General features: G+C 45.7%; 1 protein-coding gene across 1 annotated transcript in view; it reads right to left on the bottom strand.

Annotated features, from left to right (window-relative positions):
* Window positions 1-1,686: 1,686 nt before the first annotated feature.
* LOC311125172 (exocyst complex component 6B-like) overlaps window positions 1,687-24,232 on the bottom strand; it is a gene marked incomplete at its 3' end in the record, with an annotated part of 35,684 nt that continues 13,138 nt past the window's right edge. The window contains exons 2-4 of the mRNA XM_084199227.1: window positions 3,106-3,271; window positions 2,693-2,740; window positions 1,687-1,777 (exon numbers count right to left, since the gene is read on the bottom strand). Coding sequence (XP_084055353.1) covers window positions 1,687-1,777; window positions 2,693-2,740; window positions 3,106-3,271 — 305 coding nt within the window. The remainder of the gene's footprint in view (window positions 1,778-2,692; window positions 2,741-3,105; window positions 3,272-24,232) is intronic.

Genomic DNA, 24,232 nt, shown 5'->3' with positions numbered 1-24,232 from the left:
TTATCTGCTATGTAATGTAATGTGTTATAGTTTATCTGCTATGTGATGTGTTATAGTTATCTGCTATGTGATGTGTTATAGTTATCTGCTATGTGATGTGTTATAGTTATCTGCTATGTAATGTAATGTATTATAGTTATCTGCTATGTGATGTGTTATAGTTATCTGCTATGTAATGTGATGTGTTATAGTTATCTGCTATGTAATGTATTATAGTTATCTGCTATGTAATGTAATGTGTTATAGTTATCTGCTATGTAATGTGTTATAGTTATCTGCTATGTAATGTGATGTGTTATAGTTATCTGCTATGTAATGTAATGTGTTATAGTTATCTGCTATGTAATGTATTATAGTTATCTGCTATGTAATGTGTTATAGTTATCTGCTATGTAATGTGATGTGTTATAGTTATCTGCTATGTAATGTAATGTGTTATAGTTATCTGCTATGTAATGTGTTATAGTTATCTGCTATGTGATGTGTTATAGTTATCTGCTATGTAATGTAATGTATTATAGTTATCTGCTATGTAATGTAATGTGTTATAGTTATCTGCTATGTAATGTAATGTGTTATAGTTATCTGCTATGTAATGTAATGTGTTATAGTTATCTGCTATGTAATGTAATGTGTTATAGTTATCTGCTATGTAATGTAATGTGTTATAGTTATCTGCTATGTAATGTGTTATAGTTATCCTGCTATGTAATGTAATGTATTATAGTTATCTGCTATGTGATGTGTTATAGTTATCTGCTATGTGATGTAATGTGTTATAGTTATCTGCTATGTAATGTAATGTGTTATAGTTATCTGCTATGTAATGTAATGTGTTATAGTTATCTGCTATGTAATGTAATGTAATGTTATAGTTATCTGCTATGTAATGTAATGTTATAGTTATCTGCTATGTAATGTAATGTGTTATAGTTATCTGCTATGTAATGTAATGTGTTATAGTTATCTGCTATGTAATGTAATGTTATAGTTATCTGCTATGTAATGTAATGTGTTATAGTTATCTGCTATGTAATGTGTTATAGTTATCTGCTATGTAATGTGATGTATTATAGTTATCTGCTATGTAATGTGTTATAGTTATCTGCTATGTAATGTAATGTATTATAGTTATCTGCTATGTAATGTGTTATAGTTATCTGCTATGTGATGTGTTATAGTTATCTGCTATGTGATGTGTTATAGTTATCTGCTATGTAATGTAATGTATTAATAGTTATCTGCTATGTAATGTGTTATAGTTATCTGCTATGTGATGTGTTATAGTTATCTGCTATGTATGTAATGTATTATAGTTATCTGCTATGTAATGTAATGTGTTATAGTTATCTGCTATGTAATGTAATGTGTTATAGTTATCTGCTATGTAATGTAATGTGTTATAGTTATCTGCTATGTAATGTGTTATAGTTATCTGCTATGTAATGTAATGTATTATAGTTATCTGCTATGTAATGTGTTATAGTTATCTGCTATGTAATGTAATGTGTTATAGTTATCTGCTATGTAATGTGATGTGTTATAGTTATCTGCTATGTGATGTGTTATAGTATCTGCTATGTGATGTGTTATAGTTATCCAGATCCTTGTCCATGTGTGTGTGTGTGTGTGTGTGTGTGTGTGTGTGTGTTGTGTGTGTGTGTGCGTGTGTGTGCGTGTGTTTACCTGGTAGACAGTGTGTGAACTTGTCGATGGATGTGGCGATGTTTCTCTGTTGCAGGCGACACAGTCTCAACTCATCCATACAGGTCAGGAGCTAGAGAGGGAGAGGAGAGGGTGAGGGGAGGAGAGGGGAGGAGAGGGGAGGAGGAGAGCGGGGGAGAGAGAGAGATAGAGAGAGGAGAGGGTGAGGGGAGGAGGAGGAGAAGGAGAGCGGGAGGAGAGGAGGAGGAAGGAGAGGGTGAGGAAATGGAGAGGAGAGGAGAGGGTGAGGGAGATGGAGAGGAGAGGGTGAGGGGAGGAGAGCGGGAGGAGAGCGGGAGAGAGGGAGATGAGAGGAGAGGGTGAGGGAGGAGAGGAGGAGGAGAGCGGGAGGAGAGGGAGATGGAGAGGAGAGGGTGAGGGAGATGGAGAGGAGAGGGTGAGGGGAGGAGAGGAGGAGGAGAGCGGGAGGAGAGGGAGATGGAGAGGAGAGGGTGAGGGAGATGGAGAGGAGAGGGTGGAGGGGAGGAGAGGAGGAGGAGAGCGGAGGAGAGGGAGATGGAGAGGAGAGGGTGAGGGGAGGAGAGGAGAAGGAGAGCGGGAGGAGAGGGAGATAGAGAGGAGAGGGTGAGGGGAGGAGGAGGAGAAGGAGAGCGGGAGGAGAGGGAGATGGAGAGGAGAGGGTGAGGGAGATGAGAGGAGAGGGTGAGGGGAGGAGAGGAGGAGGAGAGCGGGAGGAGAGGGAGATGGAGAGGAGAGGGTGAGGGGAGGAAAGGAGAAGGAGAGCGGGAGGAGAGGGAGATGGAGAGGAGAGGAGAAGGAGAGCGGGAGGAGAGGGAGATGGAGAGGAGAGGGTGAGGGGAGGAGAGGAGAAGGAGAGCGGGAGGAGAGGGCGATGGAGAGGAGAGGATGAGGATTGGAGAAGCGAGGTGGAGAAAGAAGAGATTCATCTTGAAATTATATTAATCAAGTGTCAAATGATCTGTTTTGACAAGGATGTTGGTTATGATGTCATAGGATGATGTCATACCCCTTTCCCGTCGTCCTGGAGACGTTGATTGGTCTCGGTCACCTGACTCTGAAACAGAGGAAAACAACCAATCAGAGAGAATCCCACTCCCATTCTCTCCTCTCCTCTCTGCAACTTGCTCCTTTCTCCCGGTCTTCCTCCTCTCCTCCTATCCTCCTGGAGTCAACAAAGTCTCGAAGTATCGCACTCCTCCTCTTCCCTCATCCCACTCTCCTCTCCTCCTCTTCCCTCATCCCCCTCTTCCCTCATCCCCTCTTCCGTCATCCTCCTCTTCCCTCATCCTCCTCTTCCCTCATCCCACTCTCCTCTCCCCCTCTCCCTCATCCCACTCTCCTCTCCCCCTCTTCCCTCATCCTCCTCATCCCCCTCTCCTCTCCTCCTCTTCCCTCATCCCCCTCTCCTCTCCTCCTTACCTTGAGTTTCTGTGCCTCTCCCCTGACTTTGAGTAGTTCAGTGATGGAGTCAACGAAACCTTGGAAGTGGTGGTTACACATCTTCTCAATGTCTCTGTCATGGTTACGGATCCTCCCGTCCAGCTTGGCCATAAACAACCCCTGTTCCTGGCCATCATACACAGACCTGGAGAGAGGTCAAACAAGAAAAACACAATTTAGCAGACGCTTTTATCCAAAGAGATTTACAGTCTCAGGGAGACATTTTTTGTACCGGGTGTCCCCAAAGGGAATCAAAACACAAAACACCTGGCATTGCACCGGACTCTACAAACTGAGGCACGGAGGAGGGAACACTTTTAGCAATGATGAAAAATATATCTTGATGAAAAAACATACAGTATCTTGACCCACTCCCATGGCTTCTAATATGCACCATTACACCATCTATCCATCAGGTGGCACCATTACACCATCTACTATCTATCCAGTAGATAGCGCCATTACACCATCTATCCAGTAGATGGCACCATCACACCATCTATCCATCAGGTGGCACCATAACACTAAAGCGGGTCCAAAAAAACACTCTCTATATCCCGGTCTTGGTCCTAAGCCCTTGATGTTTGCAGTGGTGGATATGTATGGTCTGGATGGGAATAATCAGTGTAGTGGTGGATCTGTAGGGTCTGGATAGGTATAATCAGTGTAGTGGTGGATCTGTAGGGTCTGGATAGGTATAATCAGTGTAGTGGTGGATCTGTAAGGTCTGGATGGGTATAATCAGTGTAGTGGTGGATCTGTAGGGTCTAGATAGGTATAATCAGTGTAGTGGTGGATCTGTAGGGTCTGGATAGGTATAATCAGTGTAGTGGTGGATCTGTAGGTCTGGATAGGTATAATCAGTGTAGTGGTGGATCTGTAAGGTCTGGATAGGTATAATCAGTGTAGTGGTGGATCTGTAGGGTCTGGATAGGTATAATCAGTGTAGTGGTGGATCTGTAGGGTCTGGATAGGTATAATCAGTGTAGTGGTTGGATCTGTAGGTCTGGATAGGTATAATCAGTGTAGTGGTGGATCTGTAGGGTCTGGATAGGTATAATCAGTGTAGTGGTGGATCTGTAGGGTCTGGATAGGTATAATCAGTGTAGTGGTGGATCTGTAGGGTCTGGATAGGTATAATCAGTGTAGTGGTGGATCTGTAGGTCTGGATAGGTATAATCACTGTAGTGGTGGATCTGTAGGGTCTGGATAGGTATAATCAGTGTAGTGGTGGATCTGTATGGTCTGGATAGGTATAATCAGTGTAGTGGTGGATCTGTAAGGTCTGGATAGGTATAATCAGTGTAGTGGTGGATCTGTAGGGTCTGGATAGGTATAATCAGTGTAGTGGTGGATCTGTAGGGTCTGGATAGGTATAATCAGTGTAGTGGTGGATCTGTATGGTCTGGATAGGTATAATCAGTGTAGTGGTGGATCTGTAAGGTCTGGATAGGTATAATCAGTGTAGTGGTGGATCTGTAAGGTCTGGATAGGTATAATCAGTGTAGTGGTGGATCTGTAGGGTCTGGATAGGTATAATCAGTGTAGTGGTGGATCTGTAGGGTCTGGATAGGTATAATCAGTGTGAGTGGTGGATCTGTAAGGTCTGGATAGGTATAATCAGTGTAGTGGTGGATCTGTAAGGTCTGGATAGGTATAATCAGTGTAGTGGTGGATCTGTAAGGTCTGGATAGGTATAATCAGTGTAGTGGTGGATCTGTAGGGTCTGGATAGGTATAATCAGTGTAGTGGTGGATCTGAAAGGTCTGGATAGGTATAATCAGTGTAGTGGTGGATCTGTAGGGTCTGGATAGGTATAATCAGTGTAGTGGTGGATCTGTAGGGTCTGGATAGGTATAATCAGTGTAGTGGTGGATCTGTAGGGTCTGGATAGGTATAATCAGTGTAGTGGTGGATCTGTAGGGTCTGGATAGGTATAATCAGTGTAGTGGTGGATCTGTAAGGTCTGGATAGGTATAATCAGTGTAGTGGTGGATCTGTAAGGTCTGGATAGGTATAATCAGTGTAGTGGTGGATCTGTAGGGTCTGGATAGGTAATAATCAGTGTAGTGGTGGATCTGTAGGTCTGGATAGGTATAATCAGTGTAGTGGTGGATCTGTAGGGTCTGGATAGGTATAATCAGTGTAGTGGTGGATCTGTAGGGTCTGGATAGGTATAATCAGTGTAGTGGTGGATCTGTAGGGTCTGGATAGGTATAATCAGTGTAGTGGTGGATCTGTAGGGTCTGGATAGGTATAATCAGTGTAGTGGTGGATCTGTAAGGTCTGGATAGGTATAATCAGTGTAGTGGTGGATCTGTAGGTCTGGATAGGGTATAATCAGTGTAGTGGTGGATCTGTAGGGTCTGGGATAGGTATAATCAGTGTAGTCGTGGATCTGTAAGGTCTGGATAGGTATAATCGTGTAGTGGTGGAATCTGTAAGGGTCTGGATAGGTATAATCAGTGTAGTGGTGGATCTGTAGGGTCTGGATAGGTATAATCAGTGTAGTGGTGGATCTGTAGGGTCTGGATAGGTATAATCAGTGTAGTGGTGGATCTGTAGGGTCTGGATAGGTAATAATCAGTGTAGTGGTGGATCGTAGGGTCTGGATAGGTATAATCAGTGTAGTTGGTGGATCTGTAGGGTCTGGATAGGTATAATCAGTGTAGTGGTGGATCTGTAAGGTCTGGATAGGTATAATCAGTGTAGTGGTGGATTCTGTAGGGTCTGGATAGGTATAATCAGTGTAGTGGTGGATCTGTAGGGTCTGGATAGGTATAATCAGTTGGTGGATCTGTAGGGTCTGGATAGGTATAATCAGTGTAGTGGTGGATCTGTAGGGTCTGGATAGGTATAATCAGTGTAGTGGTGGATCTGTATGGTCTGGATAGGTATAATCAGTGTAGTGGTGGATCTGTAGGGTCTGGATAGGTATAATCAGTGTAGTGGTGGATCTGTAGGGTCTGGATAGGTATAATCAGTGTAGTGGTGGATCTGTAGGGTCTGGATAGGTATAATCAGTGTAGTGGTGGATCTGTAGGGTCTGGATAGGTATAATCAGTGTAGTGGTGGATCTGTAGGGTCTGGATAGGTATAATCAGTGTAGTGGTGGATCTGTAGGGTCTGGATAGGTATAATCAGTGTAGTGGTGGATCTGTAAGGTCTGGATAGGTATAATCAGTGTAGTGGTGGATCTGTAGGGTCTGGATAGGTATAATCAGTGTAGTGGTGGATCTGTAGGGTCTGGATAGGTATAATCAGTGTAGTGGTGGATCTGTAGGGTCTGGATAGGTATAATCAGTGTAGTGGTGGATCTGTAGGGTCTGGATAGGTATAATCAGTGTAGTGGTGGATCTGTATGGTCTGGATAGGTATAATCAGTGTAGTGGTGGATCTGTAGGGTCTGGATAGGTATAATCAGTGTAGTGGTGGATCTGTAGGGTCTGGATAGGTATAATCAGTGTAGTGGTGGATCTGTAGGGTCTGGATAGGTATAATCAGTGTAGTGGTGGATCTGTAGGGTCTGGATAGGTATAATCAGTGTAGTGGTGGATCTGTAAGGTCTGGATAGGTATAATCAGTGTAGTGGTGGATCTGTAGGGTCTGGATAGGTATAATCAGTGTAGTGGTGGATCTGTAAGGTCTGGATAGGTATAATCAGTGTAGTGGTGGATCTGTAAGGTCTGGATAGGTATAATCAGTGTAGTGGTGGATCTGTAAGGTCTGGATAGGTATAATCAGTGTAGTGGTGGATCTGTAAGGTCTGGATAGGTATAATCAGTGTAGTGGTGGATCTGTAAGGTCTGGATAGGTATAATCAGTGTAGTGGTGGATCTGTAAGGTCTGGATAGGTATAATCAGTGTAGTGGTGGATCTGTAAGGTCTGGATAGGTATAATCAGTGTAGTGGTGGATCTGTAAGGTCTGGATAGGTATAATCAGTGTAGTGGTGGATCTGTAGGGTCTGGATAGGTATAATCAGTGTAGTGGTGGATCTGTAAGGTCTGGATGGGTATAATCAGTGTAGTGGTGGATCTGTAAGGTCTGGATAGGTATAATCAGTGTAGTGGTGGATCTGTAGGGTCTGGATAGGTATAATCAGTGTAGTGGTGGATCTGTAGGGTCTGGATAGGTATAATCAGTGTAGTGGTGGATCTGTAAGGTCTGGATGGGTATAATCAGTGTAGTGGTGGATCTGTAAGGTCTGGATAGGTATAATCAGTGTAGTGGTGGATCTGTAGGGTCTGGATAGGTATAATCAGTGTAGTGGTGGATCTGTAGGGTCTGGATAGGTATAATCAGTGTAGTGGTGGATCTGTAGGGTCTGGATAGGTATAATCAGTGTAGTGGTGGATCTGTAGGGTCTGGATAGGTATAATCAGTGTAGTGGTGGATCTGTAGGGTCTGGATAGGTATAATCAGTGTAGTGGTGGATCTGTAGGGTCTGGATAGGTATAATCAGTGTAGTGGTGGATCTGTAAGGTCTGGATAGGTATAATCAGTGTAGTGGTGGATCTGTAAGGTCTGGATAGGTATAATCAGTGTAGTGGTGGATCTGTAGGGTCTGGATAGGTATAATCAGTGTAGTGGTGGATCTGTAAGGTCTGGATAGGTATAATCAGTGTAGTGGTGGATCTGTAAGGTCTGGATAGGTATAATCAGTGTAGTGGTGGATCTGTAAGGTCTGGATAGGTATAATCAGTGTAGTGGTGGATCTGTAAGGTCTGGATAGGTATAATCAGTGTAGTGGTGGATCTGTAGGGTCTGGATAGGTATAATCAGTGTAGTGGTGGATCTGTAGGGTCTGGATAGGTATAATCAGTGTAGTGGTGGATCTGTAGGGTCTGGATAGGTATAATCAGTGTAGTGGTGGATCTGTAAGGTCTGGATAGGTATAATCAGTGTAGTGGTGGATCTGTAGGGTCTGGATAGGTATAATCAGTGTAGTGGTGGATCTGTATGGTCTGGATAGGTATAATCAGTGTAGTGGTGGATCTGTAGGGTCTGGATAGGTATAATCAGTGTAGTGGTGGATCTGTAGGGTCTGGATAGGTATAATCAGTGTAGTGGTGGATCTGTATGGTCTGGATAGGTATAATCAGTGTAGTGGTGGATCTGTAGGGTCTGGATAGGTATAATCAGTGTAGTGGTGGATCTGTAAGGTCTGGATAGGTATAATCAGTGTAGTGATGGATCTGTAGGGTCTGGATAGGTATAATCAGTGTAGTGGTGGATCTGTAGGGTCTGGATAGGTATAATCAGTGTAGTGGTGGATCTGTATGGTCTGGATAGGTATAATCAGTGTAGTGGTGGATCTGTAAGGTCTGGATAGGTATAATCAGTGTAGTGGTGGATCTGTAGGGTCTGGATAGGTATAATCAGTGTAGTGGTGGATCTGTAGGGTCTGGATAGGTATAATCAGTGTAGTGGTGGATCTGTAAGGTCTGGATAGGTATAATCAGTGTAGTGGTGGATCTGTAGGGTCTGGATAGGTATAATCAGTGTAGTGGTGGATATGTAGGGTCTGGATAGGTATAATCAGTGTAGTGGTGGATCTGTAAGGTCTGGATAGGTATAATCAGTGTAGTGGTGGATCTGTAGGGTCTGGATAGGTATAATCAGTGTAGTGGTGGATCTGTAGGGTCTGGATAGGTATAATCAGTGTAGTGGTGGATCTGTAAGGTCTGGATAGGTATAATCAGTGTAGTGGTGGATCTGTAGGGTCTGGATAGGTATAATCAGTGTAGTGGTGGATCTGTATGGTCTGGATAGGTATAATCAGTGTAGTGGTGGATCTGTAGGGTCTGGATAGGTATAATCAGTGTAGTGGTGGATCTGTAGGGTCTGGATAGGTATAATCAGTGTAGTGGTGGATCTGTATGGTCTGGATAGGTATAATCAGTGTAGTGGTGGATCTGTAGGGTCTGGATAGGTATAATCAGTGTAGTGGTGGATCTGTAAGGTCTGGATAGGTATAATCAGTGTAGTGGTGGATCTGTAGGGTCTGGATAGGTATAATCAGTGTAGTGGTGGATCTGTAGGGTCTGGATAGGTATAATCAGTGTAGTGGTGGATCTGTATGGTCTGGATAGGTATAATCAGTGTAGTGGTGGATCTGTAAGGTCTGGATAGGTATAATCAGTGTAGTGGTGGATCTGTAGGGTCTGGATAGGTATAATCAGTGTAGTGGTGGATCTGTAGGGTCTGGATAGGTATAATCAGTGTAGTGGTGGAGCTTCCACTATATAGATTCCACCTTACAGAGCTGCAAACATTGAAGTGTTAAGGCCAAGGGAAGGTATCATATTGGGACACTGAGGGGGGAATCACTTCACAAAAACACACGTGTATACAAATCAATCACACGTGTTCACACACACACACACACACACACACACACCAGTGGCGGTCGGTGCCGTTTAAGATGAGGGAGGACAATTACATTATTCTATGAGCATGGCCTTATTTCTATTACAGCGTATTGGATGACTGTCATTCATATTCCATTCACCCAGTTCAATGTAACATCGATAGGTTTAGGCTACTACATGATACTCAAATTTGCCCCTATACCCATCATGAGGTTGCTACAACCTAGTCTACAAATTAAAGTTTACAACGCAGGTGCACAGGCCGAGAGAGAAATTGGAGTAATCCGTTTGACAGACAGTGACCCCGTTTAGTTCCGTTTAACAACAGAATTGGCGGAATAAATACACCCCAAATCACCTGCACACACAGTTTACTGTCATAGCAGCCAAAACAAAAGGCATCATCACGTCTACAGAGCCGTCTATGACCAGGCGAAAACTTCATACCATAACCGCTACACACAGCCAACGTCGTTGTCACCATATTAGTTAACGTCACAGTCAACATAGCCACAAGAACTAACGCATTAGTAAACCCACAATCCAATCCCATGTGTACATTCACGCAGTAGTGTACAGCAAGCAGTTTAGTAGTTACACAGGCGGGAACCAGAGGCAATACATTTATAAAACCGAAAGCTTACCTTGAGTTGGGAGTGTTGGATATCCTTAGCCGGCTAGCTAACATAAACATAATTTCTACTCTGAGTCAGGTTGTCGAGTAGGCTAAATTAGCTGCATTAGCTAGCGTGAAACTGAAGGGAAAAAAATGAAAACTCTTCCGCTTTAAAACAGCAAAATGATCTGTGGCCAAGAGGGCCTCTAATATTTTCCGCTAAATGTTTTATTCATTTTGGAGTAGAATTTTTCCTTTAAAAAAAAAGACACCATAAGTAACATTTTCACAGTCGTTGTACAACAACAACAAAAATCACGGGGGTGCATGCCCCCGGAACCCCATGGCAAAAGTAAACACTGGTTGTAACACACCACCTTCCTGTGGTTGAGGAAATGCCCGGCGAGTACAATGGAGAGGGTCTGACGCAATTACAACTTCCTCCTACACACACACACACACACAAAGGCAGTTCTAAATGCAGTACCTTTTGTATAATATCAGAAGGTGTGTATGTGTACAGTGAGGGAAAAAGTATTTGATCCCCTGCTGATTTTGTACGTTTGCCCACTGACAAAGACATTAAATCAGTCTATAATTTTTATGGTAGGTTTATTTGAACAGTGAGAGACAGAATAACAACAACAAAAATCCAGAAATACGCATGTCAAAAATGTTATAAATTGATTTGCATTTTAATGAGGGAAATAAGTATTTGACCCCCTCTGCAAAACATGACTTAGTACTTGGTGGCAAAACCCTTGTTGGCAATCACAGAGGTCAGACGTTTCTTGTAGTTGGCCACCAGGTTTGCACACATCTCAGGAGGGATTTTGTCCCACTCCTCTTTGCAGATCTTCTCCAAGTCATTAAGGTTTCAAGCCTGACGTTTGGCAACTCGAACCTTCAGCTCCCTCCACAGATTTTCTATGGGATTAAGGTCTGGAGACTGGCTAGGCCACTCCAGGACCTTAATGTGCTTCTTCTTGAGCCACTCCTTTGTTGCCTTGGCTGTGTGTTTTGGGTCATTGTCATGCTGGAATACCCATCCACAACCCTTTTTCAATGTCCTGGCTGAGGGAAGGAGGTTCTCACCCAAGATTTGACGGTACATGGCCCCGTCCATTGTCCCTTTGATGCGGTGAAGTTGTCCTGTCCCCTTAGCAGAAAAACACCCCCAAAGCATAATGTTTCCACCTCCATGTTTGACGGTGGGGATGGTGTTCTTGGGGTCATAGGCAGCATTCCTCCTCCTCCAAACACAGCGAGTTGAGTTGATGCCAAAGAGCTTGATTTTGGTCTCATCTGACCACAACACGTTCTCCTCTGAATCATTCAGAAGTTCATTGGCAAACTTCAGACGGGCATGTATATGTGCTTTCTTGAGCAGGGGGACCTTGCGGGAGCTGCAGGATTTCAGTCCTTCACGGCGTAGTGTGTTACCAATTATTTTCTTGGTGACTATGGTCCCAGCTGCCTTGAGATCATTGACAAGATCCTCCCGTGTAGTTCTGGACTGATTCCTCACCGTTCTCATGATCATTGCAACTCCACGAGGTGAGATCTTGCATGGAGCCCAAGGCCGAGGGAGATTGACAGTTCTTTTGTGTTTCTTCCATTTGCAAATAATCGCACCAACTGTTGTCACCTTCTCACCAAGCTGCTTGGCGATGGTCTTGTAGCCCATTCCAGCCTTGTGTAGGTCTACAATCTTGTCCCTGACATCCTTGGAGAGCTCTTTGGTCTTGGCCATGGTGGAGAGTTTGGAATCTGATTGATTGATTGCTTCTGTGGACAGGTGTCTTTTATACAGGTAACAAACTGAGATTAGGAGCACTCCATTTAAGAGTGTGCTCCTAATCTCAGCTCGTTACCTGTATAAAAGACACCTGGGAGCCAGAAATCTTTCTGATTGAAAGGGGGTAAAATACTTATTTCCCTCATTAAAATGCAAATCAATTTATAACATTTTTGACATGCCTTTTTCTGGATTTTGTTGTTGTTATTCTGTCTCTCACTGTTCAAATAAACCTACCATAAAAATTATAGACTGATCATTTCTTTGTCAGTGGGCAAACGTACAAAATGAGCAGGGGGTCAAATACTTTTTTCCCCTCACTGTATATGTGTTCCCCACTAGCGTTCAGAATCAAATAGCACCTGAGCAAGGCAAAGGAGAAAACCTGGCCTACTCTAAGTGCTAGGGAAAACACAGCACTCTAGTTAAACTACAAGGTCTCCTGCTGCAGACCTAGCCTAAATGACTTAATTATCCCTGTAGAAAAGACAAGAGAGGCAGAGATGAGACGGACCACAGTCAACATTCCATTCATCTCCTACTAGACCCACACCATGACATCATCACCGCTCCACTCCAGTCCGGACTTTACATTGAACTTAGGTCGAGACCTAAGGCAAGGCACTGTGCGGATTAGCTCATCTTGACCACAGAGTAGGAGTGCTGGCCTAGGATCAAGTTGCCCTCCTGTCCAAGTAATCTTACCTATTGTGATCTGTAAAGCAAAACTGATCGAAGATCAGCACTCCTACTCAGACGCGATACATATTGCCCCTGTTCTCCACAGCTCCTTCTAGCTGTTCTCTGAATCCTACTGAGATACATATTGCCCCTGTTCTCCACAGCTCCTTCTAGCTGTTCTCTGAATCCTACTGAGATACATATTGCCCCTGTTCTCCACAGCTCCTTCTAGCTGTTCTCTGAATCCTACTGAGATACATATTGCCCCTGTTCTCCACAGCTCCTTCTAGCTGTTCTCTGAATCCTACTGAGATACATATTGCCCCTGTTCTCCACAGCTCCTTCTAGCTGTTCTCTGAATCCTACTGAGATACATATTGCCCCTGTTCTCCACAGCTCCTTCTAGCTGTTCTCTGAATCCTACTGAGATACATATTGCCCCTGTTCTCCACAGCTCCTTCTAGCTGTTCTCTGAATCCTACTGAGATACATATTGCCCCTGTTCTCCACAGCTCCTTCCAGCTGTTCTCTGAATCCTACTGAGATACATATTGCCCCTGTTCTCCACAGCTCCTTCTAGCTGTTCTCTGAATCCTACTGAGATACATATTGCCCCTGTTCTCCACAGCTCCTTCTAGCTGTTCTCTGAATCCTACTGAGATACATATTGCCCCTGTTCTCCACAGCTCCTTCTAGCTGTTCTCTGAATCCTACTGAGATACATATTGCCCCTGTTCTCCACAGCTCCTTCTAGCTGTTCTCTGAATCCTACTGAGATACATATTGCCCCTGTTCTCCACAGCTCCTTCTAGCTGTTCTCTGAATCCTACTGAGATACATATTGCCCCTGTTCTCCACAGCTCCTTCTAGCTGTTCTCTGAATCCTACTGAGATACATATTGCCCCTGTTCTCCACAGCTCCTTCTAGCTGTTCTCTGAATCCTACTGAGATACATATTGCCCCTGTTCTCCACAGCTCCTTCTAGCTGTTCTCTGAATCCTACTGAGCTGCTTTTAGCAACCTGGGTGTATTTACATACGCTAGCGTTGCTTTATATTGTATTGGGTTACACAAAAACAGTCAGTGGGAAGCCAGAAGTTAAATACAATTCCATTTCAACTTATTGTAACGGTGGGTAGGACGGTTGGTCATTACGACAGGGGGAATTTGAGACAAAATATCTAAAAGGATCGTATTATTAAACAGTCTATTGCAGATCCACTTCCTCTCTGCTAACCTCGTCAAACTAAAAGTCCCCCACAAATTATTCCTATCATGTCCACATATGGCGCACGTGCAATACTTTTATTTCTCCATTCAACACATACACACACGTTGTATCTCATATTTCATGACACTTCCCATGCTAGTGAAACACACACACACACACACACACACACACACACACACACAGAGCGAGAGAGAGCACGTACACACACAAACATAAGCATGCATTCGCTCATAGATAGCTTGGTGCCTGGCACAGCATAGTACAGTGTTAGATGGGAGTAGCTATGTTGACATGAACTAGAAGGCAGAAACAAGCAGGCGCTCACAATAACAAGAACATGTATCCCTTCGTTACCTTACCACTGCGGCTGTGAGAAACATGCGGCGCTAAATGACAATAATAACAATCATGTGGTTTAAATGGAGTACATCGGAGAACAGCCCCACAGCTGGGTCCAACCTATACTGAACAAAAATATAAACGCAATGTAATTGTGTTAGTTGTCCTTAGCTTACGCCTGCCCATACCATAACCCCACAGCCACCATGGGACACTCTGTTCACAACGTTGACATCAGCAAACCGCTCGCCCCCACACGACGCCATACACACGTGGTCTGCGGTTGTGAGTCCAGGTTGGACGTACTGCCAAATTCTCTAAAATGATGTTCAGGCGGCTTATGGTAGAGAAATTAACATTCAATTCTCCGGCAATAGCTCTGGTGGACATTGCTGCAGTCAGCATGCCAATTGCACGCTCCCTTAAAAACTTAAGACATCTGTGGCATTGTGTTGTGTGACAAAACTGCACATTTTAGAGCACCTGTGTAATGATCATGCCGTTTAATCAGCTTCTTGATGTGCCACACCTGTCAGGTGGATGGATTATTTTAGCAAAGGAGAAATGCTCACTGACAGGTGATGTAAACAAATTAGTGCACAACATTTTGAGAGAAATAAGCTTTTTTGTGCGTATGGAACATTTCTGGGATCTTTTATTTCAGCTCATGAAACATAGGGACCAACACTTTACAGTTTATATTTTTGTTCAGTAATAATACACCAGCTGGACAAACAAGCTATCAGTATGGAGAGAGGAGGGAGAGACAACACACTCCGTAGCTGTAGAACCTGTTGGTCCCTTGAGCTGCATCGAGTCGGAGTTCCAATTCAACTGAGTGATGGGGTAGTACCCTTTTCAGCCCTCTAAGTTGGCCCTCCAAACGAAGTGAATCGACGTGCAGACTTCCTATCACAACTCCCATAATGCACTGCGACCCCAAGGCTCTAAAAGCTGCTCCAGGCAGATGGCTGACAGAAATACTAGAACGGAAACAGATGTCAGTAATTATAACTTCACAACGATCCATGCAAAACAATGTACAGTTAAAAGAGGAATATGTCAGTTAATGTAGGGGCGGCAGCTTAGTGGTTAAGATGGTTGTGCCAGTAACCGAAAGGTCGCTGGTTCTAATCCCCAAGCCGACTAGGTGAAAAATCTGTCGATGTGCCCTTGAGCAAGGCACTTTACCCTAATTGCTCCTGTAAGTCGCTCTGGATAAGAGTGACTAAAATGACTAAAATGTAAATGTAGAGACAAATGATTATGCATTTTTTGGAGTTGTACAGTTAATTTACAAAAATCGCTATTTAACAAGCTAGCTGACTAGACAACATTGGTCAACTAGCTATACAGTAAACCAGGCTGTCATCTTGTGAAACGTTAGCTAGCTAAAGCATGTATTGCAAATTGAATGTACAATTTTGTAACATTGTAAACTATTTTCTTGCTTATTGTGTAGTGGAGGATATAGTGATATAAACATTTAAATCAGTTGTCATTGTTCTTTATGGGGTGGGATCCTTAAAGTTAAGAAAAATCTAACCGAAAAAGTGTATTTGTTTTAGATTCTCCCCCCCCCCTCCCCTCCACAAAATGTAAAATCACCCCCCCCCCCCCCCCCCCACCCAAATTTTAGATAGGCCTAGTGCAGGGTTCTGACTGTCTGTCTGGTGGCTGACCTGCCTATACTGATAGATATACCTAGTGCAGGGTTCTGACTGTCTGTCTGGTGGCTGACCTGCCTATACTGATAGATAGGCCTAGTGCACGGTTCTGTCTGTCTGGTGGCTGACCTGCCTATACTGATAGATAGACCTAGTGCACGGTTCTGACTGTCTGTCTGGTGGCTGACCTGCCTATACTGATAGATATGCCTAGTGCACGGTTCTGACTGTCTGTCTGGTGGCTGACCTGCCTATACTGATAGATAGGCCTAGTGCACGGTTCTGTCTGTCTGGTGGCTGACCTGCCTATACTGATAGATAGACCTAGTGCACGGTTCTGACTGTCTGTCTGGTGGCTGACCTGCCTATACTGATAGATATGCCTAGTGCACGGTTCTGTCTGTCTGGTGGCTGACCTGCCTATACTGATAGATATGCCTAGTGCACGGATCTGTCTGTCTGGTGGCTGACCTGCCTATACTGATAGATAGACCTAGTGCACGGTTCTGACTGTCTGGTGACCGACCTGCCTATACTGATAGATAGACCTAGTGCACGGTTCTGACTGTCTGGTGGCTGATCTGCCTATACGGATATAGGCCTAATGCACGGTTCTGACTGTCTGGTGGCTGACCTGCCTATACTGATAGATAGGCCTAGTGCACGGTTCTGACTGTCTGGTGGCTGACCTGCCTATACTGATAGATAGACCTAGTGCAGGGTTCTGTCTGTCTGGTGGCTGACCTGCCTATACTGATAGATATGCCTAGTGCACGGTTCTGACTGTCTGTCTGGTGGCTGACCTGCCTATACTGATAGATAGGCCTAGTGCAGGGTTCTGACTGTCTGTCTGGTGGCTGACCTGCCTATACTGATAGATATGCCTAGTGCACGGTTCTGACTGTCTGTCTGGTGGCTGACCTGCCTATACTGATAGATAGGCCTAGTGCACGGTTCTGACTGTCTGTCTGGTGGCTGACCTGCCTATACTGATAGATATGCCTAGTGCACGGTTCTGACTGTCTGTCTGGTGGCTGACCTGCCTATACTGATAGATAGGCCTAGTGCAGGGTTCTGACTGTCTGTCTGGTGGCTGACCTGCCTATACTGATAGATAGGCCTAGTGCACGGTTCTGACTGTCTGTCTGGTGGCTGACCTGCCTATACTGATAGATATGCCTAGTGCACGGTTCTGTCTGTCTGGTGGCTGACCTGCCTATACTGATAGATATGCCTAGTGCACGGTTCTGTCTGTCTGGTGGCTGACCTGCCTATACTGATAGATAGACCTAGTGCACGGTTCTGACTGTCTGGTGACCGACCTGCCTATACTGATAGATAGACCTAGTGCACGGTTCTGACTGTCTGGTGGCTGACCTGCCTATACTGATAGATAGACCTAGTGCAGGGTTCTGTCTGTCTGGTGGCTGACCTGCCTATACTGATAGATAGGCCTAGTGCACGGTTCTGACTGTGTCTGGTGGCTGACCTGCCTATACTGATAGATAGGCCTAGTGCACGGTTCTGTCTGTCTGGTGGCTGATCTGCCTATACTGATAGATAGGCATAGTGTACGGTTCTGTCTGTCTGGTGGCTGACCTGCCTATACTGATAGATAGGCCTAGTGCAGGGTTCTGTCTGTCTGGTGGCTGACCTGCCTATACTGATAGATAGGCCTAGTGCACGGTTCTGACTGTCTGGTGGCTGACCTGCCTATACTGATAGATATGCCTAGTGCACGGTTCTGACTGTCTGTCTGGTGGCTGACCTGCCTATACTGATAGATAGACCTAGTGCAGGGTTCTGACTGTCTGTCTGGTGGCTGACCTGCCTATACTGATAGATAGGCCTAGTGCACGGTTCTGACTGTCTGGTGGCTGATCTGCCTATACTGATAGATAGGCCTAGTGCACGGTTCTGTCTGTCTGGTGGCTGATCTGCCTATACTGATAGATAGGCCTAGTGCACGGTTCTGTCTGTCTGGTGGCTGACCTGCCTATACTGATAGATAGGCCTAGTGCACGGTTCTGTCTGTCTGGTGGCTGATCTGCCTATACTGATAGATAGGCCTAGTGCACGGTTCTGTCTGTCTGGTGGCTGATCTGCCTATACTGATAGATAGGCCTAGTGCACGGTTCTGTCTGTCTGGTGGCTGACCTGCCTATACTGATAGATAGGCCTAGTGCACGGTTCTGTCTGTCTGGTGGCTGACCTGCCTATACTGATAGATAGGCCTAGTGCACGGTTCTGTCTGTCTGGTGGCTGACCTGCCTATACTGATAGATAGGCCTAGTGCACGGTTCTGTCTGTCTGGTGGCTGACCTGCCTATACTGATAGATAGGCCTAGTGCATGGTTCTGTCTGTCTGGTGGCTGACCTGCCTATACTGATAGATAGGCCTAGTGCCCGGTTCTGACTGTGGCTGACCTGACCGTCTGTCTGGTTGCTGACATGCCCCCTAAGGGGGGTATTGGGATTGAGCCTTAGCGTTTAGAGTGGTTTAAAACAAAATAGCTACCAGACTAAGTGTTTGTTTATATACATAATGATGCACCCAAAACACATTCCTGCAGATAGAGATAACAGACAAACAGAGAGGGAGGGAGGGAGTGATAGGAGCCGGCGGAGGAGGCCGAGTCCAGGAGACACGGATCAGAGAGCATCTTGGGACACCCCATGGTGCCGTGCCCTAGAATCTAGAGGATTCACTGTCTAGGAACAACTATTTGTAAAAGTACTAGAGGCCACAACACAATATCATATCCATCGTGGGACTGTCACTGTACCATCGTGACACAGTAGGGGATATTGGTCAAGAGTTTACATTTTTTGTCATTTTAGCAGACGCTCTTATCCAGAGGGGGCCTCTACTGTCTCTTCTTAGGCCCTAGAGCAAGGCATTTTTCATACTGGAATCGAACCCACAGCCCTGGCGTTGCAAACGCCGCGCTCTACCAACTGAGCTACATCCCTGCTGGCCATTCCCTCCCCTATCCTGGACAACGCTGGGCCAATTGTGCACCGCCCCATGTTTAACTATAGATTAATCTATAAGGATAATGAATATTTGTTATAAAGAAAAATCGGGGGCACCAGTCCATTACTGGACAATGATATGGTATTGTACGAAGGCCTGACATATGCGTTATCTTAACAATAACACAAAAATAGTAATAATTGATTCATCTGAAGATATATCTGATGAGCCTAATATCAGATTTGTGAATTGGTAGCGTTTTCTAGAGCTTGTCTTGTATCAGAGAAACACAACAGGTCAAATACAAAAGCTGAATAATAAAAAAAAAAGAGTCAAATGAATCAATGGTTGCAGGATGAATGATAATTGCATATGACCAATACAGGAGAAAATTATTGTTTATTATTGTTTACCAGCAAATTGTTAGAGGGCGATATTCTTAATTTGGATGGAGCAACATTTACACACTCAATACTATTCCTTAACAGGTCACACAGGGGCACACCACGAAGGAATGGAGGAAACATTGTGAATGTGAAAAGCGTTGTGGAAATCTGTTGCAGCTCAAGTTGACAACAAAACCCACAATGCAATGCTCTCTATGGGCTTGATAGCTAGTAGGTAACTTTGACAATAATGTCAAAGTCAATATCAGCATGTGAAGTAGCTATACTAGTTAGCTGTAAAATCGCCTAAACAAACTGCACTATCAATGTAGGAGTCTACACTCTCACCATGTTCAACCTGCAGATCGATGTGCCTCGCAGAGTGGAGTCTGACATTCACAACGGCACCATGCAACGCACCCTGGACTGAAGAGGCAGACAAACAGGAGGAATGTGTTGGACTCTCTGTTAAAATTACACATTTCTCAAGGTAGGAATAACGCTAAAAATATGATCAATGGCTCATTGGAGAGAAAACAACCACCTGCGTTATGACAATCGGCCAGTATTGAAATCTGACATGTATGATAGACGTTTTCACGATCTAAAAGTCGTATTCCTATTAACTTCCAGTGTAGTGGGAGCAGCGTTATCGCAGTGCCTACTTGAACGGTAATAGCTCAGGAGATACACATGAAAACATGTAATGACCCCGGAAACCGATAGATTTGATGCACAAAAACAATATAAAACATTCAAAATGGGTGAATCTTTACTTTAAGTTTCGTTTTTTTTTGCATCTTTTGCTTTCAGTTTTGTACACCAGCTTCAAAAACAGCTGAAAACACAATATTATTTGGTCATGGAAAATATATTTCACAGCGGTTTAGATGGTACAACGATTCTCTACACTGCACTTGCTTGTTTTGTCACAAATTGAAATGAGGTGAACTATTAAGAATTTCTAGCAACCACGAAATGGCGGAGCGATTTCTGCATAGTGCATCTTCAGTGTTAAAGTTATGCAGTTCCTTAACCTAAAAGAGCGACAACATTACACATCATGCCAGTGCAAGAGAGAAAAGGGCAATTAGCTGTATAGTTACAGAAGTCAATAGATGGAATGGGGGTCTCTGGTCAGATGACAGCACTATCTGACGGTGAGTCGGCTTCACGCAAGGAGACTCAGAAAGGCGCGCCGACGCCGGGTAGTCCAAGGCTGCGCAAGGTGGAACAGGGTCCAACGTCGGTTTGGCGAGGAATGATAGCGATCTAGACGGGATCAGTCGGATGCGAGCTGATGATCCGGATTCCTTAGCTCGGCTTCAAATGGAAAAACTCGCAAGAGTAAGTCTTTGGGTGGTTTGTCCAGAAGTCGTTTCGACAGTCACGTCTGTCAGACAGAACATTCACTGGAACTGAGGTGCGAAACATTCCATTTGAGGGAGGTGCTCAAAATGTCCCGCCAAACCATCTAACCATTTTACATTACATTTTACATTTACATTTACATTTTAGTCATTTAGCAGACGCTCTTAACCAGAGCGACTTACAGGAGCAATTAGGGTTAAGTGCCTTGCTCAAGGGCACATTAACGTCATTTAGCAGACGCTCTTAGCCAGAGCGACTCACAAATTGGTGCGTTCACCCTATAGCCAGTGGGATAACCACTTTACAATTTGGGGGGGGGGGGGGGGGGTTAGAAGGAATACTTTATCCTATCCCAGGTATTCCTTAAAGAGGTGGGGTTTCAAATGTCTCCGGAAGGTGGTGAGTGACTCCGCTGTCCTGGCGTCGTGAGGGAGCTTGTTCCACCATTGGGGTGCCAGAGCAGCAAACAGTTTTGACTGGGCTGAGCGGGAGCTGTGCTTCCGCAGAGGAAGGGGAGCCAGCAGGCCAGAGGTGGATGAACGCAATGTCCTCGTTTGGGTGTAGGGACTGATCAGAGCCTGAAGGTACAGAGGTGCCGTTCCCCTCACTGCTCCATAGGCAAGCACCATGGTCTTGTAGCGGATGCGAGCTTCAACTGGAAGCCAGTGGAGTGTGCGGAGGAGGGGGGTGACGTGAGAGAACTTGGGAAGGTTGAACACCAGACGGGCTGCGGCATTCTGGATGAGTTGTAGGGGTTTAATGGCACAGGCAGGGAGCCCAGCCAACAGCGAGTTGCAGTAGTCCAGACGGGAGATGACAAGTGCCTGGACCAGGACCTGCGCCGCTTCCTGTGTAAGGCAGGGTCGCACTCTCCGAATGTTGTAGAGCATGAACCTGCAGGAGCGGGTCACCGCCTTGATGTTGGCGGAGAACGACAGGGTGTTGTCCAGGGTCACGCCTAGGCTCTTCGCACTCTGGGAGGAGGACACAGCGGAGTTGTCAACCGTGATGGCGAGATCATGGAACGGGCAGTCCTTCCCCGGGAGGAAGAGCAGCTCCGTCTTGCCAGGGTTCAGCTTGAGGTGGTGATCCGTCATCCATACTGATATGTCTGCCAGACATGCAGAGATGCGATTCGCCACCTGGTTATCAGAAGGGGGAAAGGAGAAGATTAGTTGTGTATCGTCAGCGTAGCAATGATAGGAGAGACCATGTGAGGATATGACAGAGCCAAGTGACTTGGTGTATAGGGAGAAAAGGAGAGGGCCCAGAACCGATCCCTGGGGGACACCAGTGGTGAGAGCACGTGGTGCGGAGACAGCTTCCCGCCACGCCACTTGGTAGGAGCGACCGGTCAGGTAGGACGCAATCCAGGAGTGAGCCGCGCCGGAGATGCCCATCTCGGAGAGGGTGGAGAGGAGGATCTGATGGTTCACAGTATCAAAGGCAGCAGACAGGTCTAGAAGGACAAGAGCAGAGGAGAGAGAGTTAGCTTTAGCAGTGCGGAGAGTCTCCGTGACACAGAGAAGAGCAGTCTCAGTTGAATGACCAGTCCTGAAACCTGATTGGTTTGGATCAAGAAGGTCATTCTGAGAGAGATAGCAAGAGAGTTGGCTAAAGACGGCACGCTCAATAGTTTTGGAAAGAAAAGAAAGAAGGGATACTGGTCTGTAGTTGTTGACATCAGTGGGGTCGAGTGTTGGTTTTTTGAGGAGGGGAGCAACTCTCGCTCTCTTGAAGACGGAAGGGACATGGCCAGCGGTCAAGGATGAGTTGATCAGCGAGGTGAGGTAGGGGAGAAGGTCACCGGAGATGGTCTGGAGAAGGGAGGAGGGGATGGGGTCAAGCGGGCAGGTTGTTGGGCGGCCTGTAGTCACAAGTCGCAGGATTTTATCTGGAGAGAGAGGGGAGAAAGAAGTCAAAGCATAGGGTAGGGCAGTGTGAGCAGGACCAGCAGTGTTATTAGACTTAACAAACGAGGATCGGATGTCGTCAACCTTCTTTTCAAAGTGGTTGACGAAGTCATCCACAGAGAGAGAGGAGGGGGGGGGGGGGGGGGGGAGGATTCAGGAGGGAGGAAAATGTGGCAAAGAGCTTCCTAGGGTTAGAGGCAGATGCTTGGAATTTAGAGTGGTAGAAGGTGGCCTTAGCAGCAGAAACAGATGAAGAAAATGTAGAGAGGAGGGAGTGAAAAGATGCCAGGTCGGTAGGGAGTTTAGTTTTCTTCCATTTCCTCTCCGCTGCCCGGAGCTCTGTTCTGTGAGCTCGCAGTGAGTCATCAAGCCACGGAGCTGGGGGGGAGGACCGAGCCGGCCGGGAGGATAGGGGACACAGAGAGTCAAAGGATGCAGAAAGGGAGGAGAGGAGGGTTGAGGAGGCAGAATCAGGAGATTGGAGGGAGAAGGATTGAGCAGAGGGAAGAGATGATAGGATGGAAGAGGAGAGAGTAGTGGGAGAGAGAGAGCGAAGGTTGCGGCGGCGCATTACCATCTGTGTAGGGGCAGAGTGAGTAGTGTGGGAGGAGAGCGAGAGAGAAAAGGAAACAAAGTAGTGGTCGGAGACTTGGAGGGGAGTTGCAGTGAGATTAGTAGAGGAGCAGCATCTAGTGAAGATGAGGTCAAGCGTATTGCCTGCCTTGTGAGTAGGGGGGGACGGTGAGAGGGTGAGGTCAAAAGAGGAGAGGAGTGGAAAGAAGGAGGCAGAGAGAAATGAGTCAAACGTGGACATAGGGAGATTGAAATCCCCCAAAACTGTGAGGGGTGAGCCATCCTCAGGAAAGGAACTTATCAAGGCGTCAAGCTCGTTGATGAACTCTCCAAGGGAACCTGGAGGGCGATAGATGACAAGGATATTAAGCTTAAATGGGCTAGTGACTGTGACAGCATGGAATTCAAATGAGGAGATAGACAGATGGGTTAGGGGAAAAATTGAGAATGTCCACTTGGGAGAGATGAGGATTCCTGTACCACCACCCCTCTGACCAGATGCTCTCGGGGTATGCGAGAACACATGGTCAGACGAGGAGAGAGCAGTAGGAGTAGCCGTGTTTTCAGTGGTGATCCATGTTTCCGTCAGCGCCAGGAAGTCGAGGGACTGGAGGTTGGCATAGGCTGGGATGAAGTCAGCTTTGTTGGCAGCAGAACGGCAGTTCCAGAGGCTGCCTGCGACCTGGAACTCCAGGTGAGGGGTGCGAGCAGGGACCACCAGGTTGGAGAGGCAGCAGCCGCGCGGTGTTGTGCGTTGTTTGTGTAGCCTGTGCAGAGAGGAGAGAACAGGGATAGGCAGAGGCATAGTTGACAGGCTGTAGCAAATGGCTACAAAAATGCAGAGGAGATCGGAATGAAATGAGCTAAGCATCTGGGAGAGGAGAGAGGGGGGCCTCCCTCACCAAAAACTTCTACCTCAGAAACTAAAATTGTTTCACTGAACCACCCGAACAAAAACTCTCCCAACTTCCACCTTTAGAAATCAGAATTGTTGTGAACCACAGTTGTTCAATGTTTAAAGGAATAAACTCAAACCCACTTTATTCAGCTAGCCAACTATGACACCATAGCTGACTAGCATGCTAGCATCCAATAACACACAGTTTAACACACAGTTAAGCACCAATACTCACAACAAACCACCAATAGTGTGTTAACTAGCTAACCAGCATGCCAGCAT

The sequence above is a fragment of the Coregonus lavaretus genome (assembly GCF_964263955.1).
Source record: "Coregonus lavaretus genome assembly, contig: HAP1_SCAFFOLD_1434, whole genome shotgun sequence".
Classification (NCBI taxonomy): Eukaryota; Metazoa; Chordata; class Actinopteri; order Salmoniformes; family Salmonidae; genus Coregonus; species Coregonus lavaretus.
Note: the sequence above shows the minus strand (reverse complement) of the source record. Positions and strands in the feature narration are given on the sequence as shown.